The 12,374-nt window shown below is 38.8% G+C and overlaps 1 protein-coding gene across 5 annotated transcripts in view; it reads left to right on the top strand.

Moving 5' to 3' along the window:
* Positions 1–12,374, top strand: part of LOC150106998 (MFS-type transporter SLC18B1-like) — a 208,616-nt gene that overhangs the window by 23,446 nt on the left and 172,796 nt on the right. For all 5 annotated transcript variants that reach the window (XM_090392873.1, XM_090392871.1, XM_090392874.1 and 2 more), the window contains exon 3: positions 10,843–10,916. In XM_090392873.1, coding sequence (XP_090248999.1) covers positions 10,843–10,916 — 74 coding nt within the window. The remainder of the gene's footprint in view (positions 1–10,842; positions 10,917–12,374) is intronic.

Below are 12,374 nucleotides of genomic sequence, written 5' to 3'. Positions count from 1 at the left end.
GGGAAGAATTCTGGAAGAAAAGCTTGGTGCAAGCTGGATTCAGGCCAAATAGAGGCTGTCAGGATCAGATCTTCACTTTACGACAAATAGTCGAGAAAGCATGGGAATATAACATAGATCTGTATTTAAGTTTTGTCGATTTGGAAAAGGCATACGACAAGGTGCCAAGAGAGAAGCTATTCAATACGCTACCGTTATATGGTGTCAATGGGGCATTATATCAACCAATACTTAGTCTTTATTTGAGTTGTAAGACAGCAGTTAGAATTGACGGAAGTAAAGGAAGATGGTTTAATGTTAAATCTGGTGTGAGACAGGGATGTACATTATCCCCTCTGTTATTCATTATCTATATGGATCACATTATGAAGGAAAGTGGTATTAAACATGATATCAAAATTGGAGATGTTAATGTCAGCTCTTTGCTTTATGCGGATGATGTTATATTTCCAAATAAATATGCTACAAGTCTGCAAGATTCTCTGACTAAATTGAATAGCTGTTGTAATAGATATGGTACGAAGGTCAGCAATAAAATGACAAAGACAATGAAAATTGGCAGAATCATTGAAAATGTTAACTGTGTTGTGAATGGAGAACCTGTGGACCAAGTGAAACATTTCAGCTACTTAGGCACGATTTTTACTGAAGATGGTAAATTAAATATAGAAATAGACAACAGAATCAGCAAAGCTGGTATTGTAGGAAGTCAATTGAATAAATTCATATGGAATAAGAGAGAAATTAGTCGGAACACTAAATTAGCTGTGTACAAGACAGTGTTTAAATCAGTTTTGACTTATGGATCTGAGAGCTGGGTCAGAAGTAAAACACTTGACCAAAGACTAGAGACCGCAGATATGAGAGAGTCCTGAGAAAGATTATAGGCGTGAACAGATGGCATCAATGGCAATATCATATTAAAAACGAGAATGTTAGGAAAGAACTTGACATTGTCAACATCCAGGATGTGTTAGCAGAGCTTATCTCAGGTGGTATGGTCACTTAAACAGAATGGGTGAAGAAAGATTAGCAAAACAAGTGTTCTCTGCCAGGTTGGCAGCAAAACGACCCAGAGGAAGACCAAGATATAGGTGGATTGATACTTTACAAAGTGCTTTAGACGTTAGGAATATAAGGTCTTTAATGTTGGAGTCTTGACAAGTAACAGACTGATTTGGAGGAAAATTATAGATAGGAAGTTAGTAATGGTGTAATTTTTTTCATGTACTACTATCATATCCTGTACACCCCTGGAGGGTACATGGCAGGAATTTGATGATGATGATGATTATTATTCAGGACTACATGGAGTTAAAAGACTCATCGCGGGAGGTCCCTCCTAGGAAACACAAAGGCTATCATACCACTCCTTAAACTCATTGACCGTTCTCGCTCTCACCACTTTATCAGGCAATGGATTTTATAGTTCAACCATCCTCCATGCAAAGAACCACTCCTCATCCTCTTGCTCACAGCTTCCTTTCATAACTACCAGGGATCACCCCTTCTCATCAACTCCTCAGTATCAACCCTGTAACCACCTCTCAACAGTTTAAAAGTCTCAATCATATCACCTCCCTTTCTTCTATCAACCAAACTCTGCAGTCCACATTCCCTCAGCCGATCCTCATAACTAAAATTGTACAGTCCTGAAACTGTCTTTGTTATCCGCCTTTGTACCATTCCCACAGTTAATTTATCCCTTCAAATCCTGGGGACCAAATCTGAGGACAATAGTCTAAGTGTGGTCTGATCAGGGTCTTATACAACGGAAAAATAATCTTTTATCTCTGCAAGTCAGCGTCCTTCTCATTATTGCAGCAATCATCTGTGTTACCTTCGCCACCTTTGCAATATGTCCCTTGAATTTCAGGTTTCTATCATTCATCAACCCCAGATCTCTTGTCTCCTCTACTTCCTCCAGTATAGCTCCTCCAGTAGAGTATGCAGCATCCCATTGATGTGTCCCAAACCTCAAGATGTTACATTTTGCCACATTAAACTGATAGTCCAATTCATCTGCTCATCTGTCTAGCTTATTGAAATCCTCTTGCAGGGCTGCCACACCTGCACTATTACTAATAACCCTTCCCAGCTTCACATCATCTGCAAACAACTCAAGATCCTTGCAATCCATTGACCATGCCATTGATATAAAGGTTAAACAATGCAGGTCCCAGAACTGAGCCCTGTGGAATCCCACTAGTAACCTTCTGCCTCCTTGATATTGCCCCACAACGCATAACTCTCTGGTACTATCAGACAGCAAATACTGAATCCAGTTGATTAACCTGACATCTAAAGCCATGTGCTTCAACTTAACTATCAACTTATCATGTTGCACTCTGTCAAATGCCTTTGCAAAATCAAAAAAAAAAAAAAAAAATGGCAGAATATGCCTTTCCCTGATCAACCGCTCTTGTCACTTTATTGTAAAAGGCAATCATATTACTAAAGCAAGAGCGCCCCTTAATAAATCCGTTGATTCTCACAGATAGCATTACTCTCATCTGGCCAATGCTGTATATGGTCCCTCACTAATTTCTACAAGACCTTAACAACTACTGACGACAAACAAACTGGTCTATAATTAGACACTTCCAGTCTGCTACTGCTCTTATGCAATTGCACTATCTTACCTTTGTTCCATTCCTTCAGGTAGCCAGACTTTCATTGAAAAGCCAGGTCAACGGAGCTATCAGTTCTTTAGCACATTCTCTCAAAGCCTGTGTTGAAATACCATCCAGTCCCACTGCTTTAATGAAATCCAGAGTACTCAGTATTTGGAGCACACTCTCCTCTTGAACCTCTAAACCTCAAATCTGCCCTATCCCTCTAATATTAAAATCTATTTCTCCAGGATGAACTAGTTCAATAAAGTGTTCATTGAACAATTCCACTATATATCTTTGTGGAGTTGTTCACAAACATTTTTTAATAATTCCCATTTTTATCCCACAATGTCATTCTTTCACAATAATTTCTCCTCCTACTGGCCACATAGCTAAAAAATTCCCTAGGATAAATTCCCTAGGAAAAAATATGCTATACCCTTTTGTTGAAAGTTATTCTAATTAGTTATATTATTGTTGAAAGCTTATTTTTCACTTGGTTAGACTATAATAAATTTAGTTTAATCCTTTATCCAAGTGTGAGCAAACAAAGCTTGCACCTGAAAATATCTTCAGGACTGGGGTAAGGTAGTACAACACCGGGCAACTCGCAGCAAAGGCGGAGCAAGCTAACATCACTCCTATCTCAGTATCTCCTATAATGCAAAACACATCTCCTTGCAGATATGTATAATGTTATGCATTAAGGACCTTCTCTCAGTCCTGAAGATATTTTCAGGTGCAAACTTTGTTTGCTCACACTTGAATAAAGGATTAAACTAAATTTATTATGGTTATATTATAAATTAAAGGTGCCATGCTAAGTAATTATATTCTTGGTTTCATCCTTTATCCAAGTAAGCAAACAAAGTTTGTGCATGAAGAAGACATATTTCCATATAAAAGTAGCCAAAAGGTGTCACATCGTATTACTAAAATACTATGGATTAGAAATGGGTACGATAGGTAACACACTAGGGACATCAGTGATTGTCACTAGTGTGTTACCAAGTTAGTGGTTGTAACACACTAGGGACAACCACTGATGTCCCTAGTGTGTTAGGAGACCCTTACCTTGAGATATGAGTGGCTCTGCTTGGGGGAGAGAGTTTTTGCCTGTCTCTTCTTGGGGACAACTGCTGAGATTATGGCTCAACTCAGTGGTGGAGGTGAGCCTGCCATTGGACAGAGCCATCGCTGAGGGTTGCTGAGTTTAGAGTGATCTGGGGGATCACCTGAGTTTTTGAAGACTTCCCTTCAATTATATAATGAAACCAGTTGGTAGCTTGATTCCGAGGGAGCAGAGTTTTTGCTCTCTTAAGGTATTGCCTTAGGGAGATTTTGAGCATCAGAATATTTGAGTCCGTTGGAATGGCCTGTATTAGGACTGTCTTCGCTGATGCTTTCCCTGGTGTATGAGTGGTTCTACTCAATGGTAGGGTGAGCCTGTCACTGAGCTGGGCCACTGCTGAGTTAATGCATGATTTTTTGGAGAGGTATTTCCCACACTTAAACAGAGAAACTGATTTGGGTAGTGGCCTCTCCCATAATGCATAACATTATACACATCTGTAAGGATATGTGTATTGCATTATGCAACACACATATTAAGGCAATTGATGTGAGGTCATTAGCCTCTATATATATGAGTTGCCCCATCATGAAATTACTTCATTCACAAACTTTGTTTGCCTACACTTGGATAAAAGATGAAACCAAAAATATAATTTCTTGGTATCTTTAATTTATGCTATACCCTTCAGTTCCTATCCCTATCTGGATGTCCTCCAAATTTTGTTTTGCTGATATTGACAGTCTTGAGAGTAGGAGCCATGAGGGGAAATTTACTCCCATGGTGGACTCTGATTTGGCGAACTGTTGTTTCGCTGTCTAACAACCTCCTTGTTTGCAATGGTGCAGAGTACTCATTGATGAATTTATGAGTTCCTCATTAATTGATTAATGAGAAACAAAGTGTCATCGCAAAGTGTAATTCATCTCGCAGTTAAGCAGTGTAGGGACTGTATATAAGCTTTACGAGGAAACTAATGGGGTTAAGCATAAGAAGTGGAGTAAAGCTGCTGCGAATAAAGCAGGTATGTGTTTGCTGCTGCAAACACATACCTGCTATCTTAGCCCTGCAAATTTTAATCGCTATCTTGTGCGAGGAACAAACTGCTGAGTTCAATTCCACTTCCATTGTGCAGGGAAGTAGAATTGTACTGTGATGCCCAATCCCAAGATGGTAAGGGGTATATTGCCTTCCTCAGTTCCAGCCAGGACTAGTCAGCAGCCTGGTGAGGTGGCCTGATTGACATCTTCCAACGAAGATTTTATACCGCAGGGGCAGGGTTCTATCTGCTATTTCCAGATTCCCTGAAAAATGATAGTAAGAAAGGGAATAGTTGCCTAATAGGCATGTACAGGAGCATTTATGGTGAGAATTATTTGAAAAGGAAAGTGAGTTTATAACAAGAAGTTGTAAGAACAAGAAATGTTCTATAAAAGATTAAATAGAGGTGTCAGAGAATTGTTCAGAGTGCATATAGTTAATAAATTCTGTGTCCCAAGAATGGTGGCAGTTATACATGGAGCATTTCCGTGTCCTGAGTAGCGTAGGTAAGATTATAAAATGAAATGATGGCCAGTAATAACTGGTTGAATTGAGCTCACCAAGATATGACTCTAAAAGGACGTAAAATATTAAAGACGGTTGCAGCAACAACCGCACCTTGTTGCATGATATATCTCAAGCTAAATGGGGAATGCTGGCTAGAGCGAGGGCGGGTTGGCCTCACTAGTCACCATACTCATTTGGTTATGTTCTTGGAACTGAGTATAATTAATGCACATCAGTGCATATCTATAAAAGGGATGATATATTGTATAATCAATTTGATTAGTAGTATATCGATATTATACTTGTGGGCGATATCGTGTGCGAGGTAAGGCTCGTTCAGGGCACCCAACCCTGTGCGACTCTTAAATGAAGGAGAATATCCGTTCTCGTACACCCGCATGGGGTGGAAGCAGGCCAGGGTTATGATAATGGCCAAGACCAAACCATGCATCTCGGCGACTCAGTTCGTATTGGTGGCAGGTGACTGATATCTACCTAGCCATTCGCGTTGGTTGTGGGGGTGTAGGCTGAGATATAGGGACATAAACCGCGCTAGATGTAGTATGTGGGAGAGGGAGCGGACGCGTTAGTCGTACGTCACTGTATGGACATTCGCCCATCTTGATCGAGACAGCCGCTTTCGAGGAGTCGAGAGCGGTAGGTGGCTCCCGAAAGGGAGAGCCGTAGGCATGCAATTTGACATGCCACCGCACCTACACAGGTCGTAGGGAACTCAGAGTACACGGAGCCTGAGTCAGTCAATGCCATAAACTCATTCCCCTTTATTCCTAATGCTCCTAACACGTATTGTTAGTATTCACATAGCTATTGTTATTATTATTCACAGACTCCACTTGGCTCTGCAATAAAGTATACACCTTCTCGTGTTTCAAGCCATTATCCTCACATGAGGCTATTCCTGCCCAGAAAATGATAATCTCTTTAAATGTCTGCACCCTTCTTATGTTCAAATGCTATCCATCTCTTGCATATAGCTCCCTTCTATCTTCAAATACACCCCAGACCTCTCCTCCTATACATTCTCATTTTTACATCATTCATTGTTACTGTTTTTCTCCTTCACTCTGCATTATCATTCTAAGACAATACACTCATTATCTTCCAGTGGCAGCCAGTGAAATTTTAAGTGGGGGTGCTGCTTATACAAAATAACCCCCCCAATCGGTAACCAATTTATTAATAAATAAATCTACAGATTTATTTATTAATAATTTGGTTACTAATTAGGAAAAAAAGAATTTTTATATTTTATTTTTATAGGCAGTACCCCCACTTAAAATTTAACCGGCTGCCACTGCTATCTTCCCTCTCTCATTTTCCACAGTACAGTTCCTAACACCAATTTCAAATCTCTTGCTATGATTCACACTACCTGTCGAGTCATCCATACCAGCCATCAATGTCATCTCTTCCACATTTCATCTCAATTCACTGCCATTTCCACACATACTCTGTCTTTTCTCCAGTGAAGCACGATACTAGTACTGCTCTGCACAAATCACTGAATCTCAATATACCCCCCCCCCCCCTCATGGTCCCATTCATTCTAATCTCACAGGCATTTTTCACATTCTTCACCATTGAACCCTTTCTGCTTCCATTCTCTGTCCCTTGCTCTCACTCTATTTTCTCCTATTTCCTTGTCAGGCTTTCTCTTACATATACTCATTCTTCTTATATGTCAGTACTTGCCTGTTTCAGACTGACTACCTCCACTGCTTCTAAAGCCTGAGATAATAACATCCAGGTCACCCAGCAGTTCCCACTGCTTACATTTAATGCACACATACACATTCCTGTTCTTCACATACCACATTTTTAATCCACTGGATGCATATATGCCACATGTATGCATCAATTAAATGCATGGTAAAGGATTATGTAGCATGCTATGAAATCCTCCACTATACTACATATAATGTATAATGTAAAAATATATTCTAGGGTTTCTGCATGGAGAATGGTGAGTGACTGGAATGCACTGCCTAAGAATGTCATGTGTGCAGGATGGTAAACGCATGGCATGAGCTGCAAGTAAGAAAACGGGAACGCCCATAACGAGTCTTTTGATTTTGACTCCTTTGGAGATCTGATGATGATGATGTGTTCTAAATAGTGGGGGCTGAGTGTGTGTTAGCCTTGGCAATTAACATGAAGTATAATAGAAGCAAGGTTAGACACAAGACAGAGACAATAAATACAAGAAAGCCACATGAATCATACAAAACTCAGTACTGCAAACGTAAAATCAGTGTTAGTCAAGGTACACACACAAAAAAATCCTCTCTTAATACTAAAACTTATTTTTTTTACACCTTGTATCCACTACCTACTTCTGTCTTTATAACCTAGAAGCATGTTGCTAATCTCACATAATTGCTAACACACTATTTAAAATTATTATATTAAATTAAATTAAAATATTATTATTATTAAATTAAAAGTGATCATTGTCATATATGGGTACTTTATTGACTAAGTTTTTCTTACTATCCTTTTCTTTCACCATCCTCAGTTATTTGTTATAATCCATCCTAAGCTTCTCCTTTGGACCTTCCAAATCATTTGTTCCTCTGTTCATTTAATATGATTCTTTAAACTTTTATTTATTAATTTTTTTCTGTCAGTTTCACTTTATCATTAAGTATGTCACAAAAGTATCCCACACAAACACTAATATGTCATAAGTTTTGCAACCACTTATGAGGGGGGGGGGGGCTGGAAAATTCTGATAAACCCTAGAACAAAAATGATATTAAAGCAACTGATATCACCACAAGAAAGAACATACAAGCATATAAGAATCTAGGAATATAAGTTACCTTCATAACTCTACTAGCATGTTCTATTGGTATGTACACTACTGGTATATTCTATCTGGTGGTTATGCAGGGTTCTTAATTGGAAGAATGACGATACGTTGCGCCCTTCAATTAGAAAAGGCCTAAGTTCGATTCCCATCATGATGAGTGGAATCTTTATATGGACTTTTTCAATTGAAGGTGAGTTAGCCGATATCATATGGAGGCAGCAGGGTTTTTTCTCCTAGAAACTCGATTTTTCATCCCACATACAGACAAATCGGCCCTTCAGAACACATGCAATTTACATACAAAAAATACTTGTTGTTGTGGTGGACAGTAGATGATGCTCATTTAGTCGATGGGAAGTAGAGGTTCAGTGTAGTGGTGGAGATGGAGAGTTGTACAGTGGGTGTCCTCCCGCGATAAGTCTTTGGACACCTTGGAGGTGTCGCGAATAATAATAATAATAATAATTGTATATACATACTTTAAATATGTATACTTTTTGAACACATTAATAATTTCAGTATGATTTTTTTTTGTATTTTAAAGCTGAAACACATACAAGTTTTTCCACTTGATTATACTAAATTTAAAGATGCCTATATTCTTAGTTTAATCCTTTATCCAAGTGTAAGCAAACAAAGTTTGCACCTGAAGTATTTCAGGACTGGGCAACTCGTATATAGAAGCTAATGACTTCACATCACTTGCCTTAGTATCCCATAAGGTAAAGCACATCTCCTTGATTATGATGATGATTTATCCTGTCAGTCATTTCTGATCATAGGTGACTTTGTAGGCTTGCCCACAAAGTGTTCCTAGTGAGATTTTTACAGGACAAGTTACCCCCCCCCATTTTATCCTGGCTCAGGACCAGCATATTGCTGGGACGTGAAATCCATGTGTGCTCATGGGGATGGTTTGCCTGTTCTGGGGGATGAAAAACCCAAGTTTCCAGGTGAAAAAAACCCTTACCTCTATATGAGATCAACTAACTCACCTTTCATCAAAAGAGACCAGATAAAGTCTCACATCAGTCCTTACAGACATGTATAATGCTATGCATTATGGTAAGGATCAGTACCCAGACCAGTTTTGACCCAGAGGTTGAAGTAATGCAGAAGTCATATTTCCATATATGAGTAGCCCAAAGGTGTCACACTTTATTATTAAAATACTCTGGATTAGAGATAGTTGTTGGAAGTGTTTCCACTTGATTATACTATAAATTAAAGATGCTAAGAAATTATACTCTTGGTTTAATCCTTTATCCAAGTGTTGCAACTGAAGTATTTTCAGGACTGTGCATTTCAGGACTTCTATATATGAGTTGCACACTCGTTATATAGAAGCTAATGACTTCACATCACTTGCCTCAGTATCCCATAATGTAAAGCATATCTCTTTATGGACATGTATAATGCTATGCATTATGGGAAGTGTCACTACCCAGACTAGTTTCAATCTTTATTGACGTGTCTCATCAGTGGGAGCCAGACACAGACATGATACCAAGGTTGAAGTAATGCAAAAGTCATACATCCATATACGAGTAGCCAAAAGGTGTCACACCTTATTATTAAATTACTCTGGGATACTAAGGCAAGTGATGTGAAGTCATTAGCTTCTATATACAAGTTGCTCAGTCCTGAAAATACTTCAGACGCAAACTTTGCTTGCTTACTTGAATAAAGGATTAAACCAAGAATATTGCACAAACCTAACTAAGTGCCTCCATAGCGCAATTGGAAGAACGACGGTACATTGTGCCCTTCGATTGGAATAGACCTAAGTTTGATTCTCGTCGCGACGGGAGGAATCTTTATCTGCACTATTTCAATCGAAGGTGAGTTAGCCGATCTCATACGGATGTAGCAGGGTTTTTTCTCCCGGAAACTTGGGTTTTTCATCTCATATACAGACAAATTGGCCCTTCAGAACACACGCAATTTACAGACAAAAAATACTAGTTGTGGTGGCCGGTAGATGGCGTTGATGGAGATGATTCGTAGTAGAGATTCAGTGTAGTGGTTGAGACAGCTATAGGTGTTCTCCCATGATGAGTCTTTGGACTCCTTGGAGGTGTCAGGAATAATAATAATAATAATTTCTTGGCATCTTTAATTTATGAAACACATAATACAGTTTTCCACAATAAACCTAACTTAGTGGAGTGCTTAATCTGTTTCCCTTCAACAGGGAGGGATACATGTGCAATACTTCTCTCCTCAACAGTTTAATAAACTAAAAATCACAAGTGAGGTGAAATATTTTGTGCTTCTTGGTTCAAGTTTTACAGTTTTCAATTGTAAATTCGATTTTTCAAGTATCCCAATAGAAAAAAAAAATCCTAAGGCATTTAGAGACTTTGGAGGAGAATATTTGAAAGCCCACCACAACCCATCGTCTACTGTTCAGGAAATTCAGGATGAAAACTCTTTTTCATCCTTTCTGTTGCTATCTACATAAAAAATCATGTAAAGAATTGCCTTTGTTTTATCTTTAAAACACAAAAAATATCATATCAAAGTTATTCATACTTTTCATGAAATATAACTTTTGAAAGTGTGTATGCATAATTTTGAAACATTCTCTAGATAAGATTCCAAATACTCAAACCAGCTCATGAGAGAGGAAAAATGTTTCCAGTCCAGGCCAAACATAATTGGTAAAAGGCAGAGTGAAACAGTAAAGAAATTTCAGTTGGTTTACCCCATTCTTACACAAAATATCACATATATAAAAGACACACCCTAAGTAAAGCTTGATTTCTTTCCAGATTCACTTAACATCCCCACGATTCCTCTTATATTCTGGAATGTTCATAAGTGGATCATGCTCCATTCTTTTTGGGTAGGTAAAGTATATTTTGAAGTTTAATTTTCTGCTTATATGTGGGTTACCAGTCAAAGAAAATTATAAGGATTCTGATTTCATAATTCTGATTTCAGTTTCTCTAAAAAATCAAATGGCTATTATTGTTTCATTCTTGTGTGCTAATCTATGCTAATATTATGTGCTAACTGTGTGTTATTCTGTACTTTCTTGTGGGTAGATAGGATATGATCAAATAGTTATTATTATTATTATTTCGGGCAACTCCAAGGAGTCGGCAGACTTATCAAGGGAGGCCCTAACATCATGTCAAGAACAACTATTCGACATTCACACAGTATCTATCATACCTCACCTTGAACTCATTCACGGTTATAGCACCCACAACAGACTCTGGCAGCTTATTCCACTCATTCACCACTCTCCAAGTAAAAAACCTATCTCTAACACCCCTGCTAACCACATTCTTGCCCAGCTTCCATGTATGGCCCCTAGTCCTCCCACCACCAGTCCTATTCTCAAAAATATCCTCTAAATTAATCTTATAGAAACCCTTCAGTAATTTGAATGTCTCAATCATATCACCCCTTTTCCATCTATCGACCAATTTTTGCACCCCACAAATCTTCAACCTGTTCTCATAAGGTTCATTCCACAGACCTGTTCTCATAAGGTTCATTCCACAGACCTGTTCTCATAAGGTTCATTCCACAGACCTGCTGTCATCTTGGTCACTCGTCTCTGGATCCTCTCCACCTCCTCCCCATCAAGAAGAAACCCTGGTGCCTGTATCTGGGCACAGTAGTCTAGATCAGTCTAGAGTAGCCTAGATTGTTCCTCTATATCAAGGCTCGATATAGAGGAACAATAACTTGTTTGTCTCTGCTTGTTAAAGTATTTTTCAGAAGCCAAGTGATTTGATGAGCTGATTTAGCCACTTTTGCAATGTGCCCCCTGAACTTCAATTCCCTATCCACCAACACTCCCAAATCCCTGGCCTCATCAATCTCCTAGAGTACGGTTCCACCAATGTGATATACTGCTGCTAATCTCTTCACTCCAAAATGCATAACCTTACACTTTGCTACATTAAATTGACATCCATTTTCCCTAGCCCAATCCTCGAAACTTTCAAAATCATCCTGCAAAATTTTGACATCCTGTGCACTCACAATTGCTCTACCCAACTTTGTGTCATCAGCAAACAAGTCAGCACTTCCTCTCAGATCCTTTCCTATATCGTTAATGAACAAATTGAAAAGTAGTGGTAAAGGAACAGAACCCTGCAACACACCGCTAGTCACAAGCCATCTTTTGGACTCCACTCCTGAATAAACCATTCTCTGTTATCTCTCCTATCCATCTCACCAACCCTATATCCATCCCCATCTGCTCCAGTTTACTGATTAGAGTTCCATGTGGTATCCTGTCAAAGGCATTGGCAAGTTCCAGTAGAATCACTGTCAACCCATTACC

Source organism: Typopeltis vanoorti, chromosome 5, assembly GCF_054136105.1.
Source record: "Typopeltis vanoorti isolate ZY-2024b chromosome 5, IOZ_Tvanoo_1.0, whole genome shotgun sequence".
NCBI classification, from domain to species: Eukaryota; Metazoa; Arthropoda; class Arachnida; order Uropygi; family Thelyphonidae; genus Typopeltis; species Typopeltis vanoorti.
The sequence above is the reverse complement of the archived record's forward strand: the minus strand, read 5'-3'. Positions and strand labels throughout refer to the sequence as shown.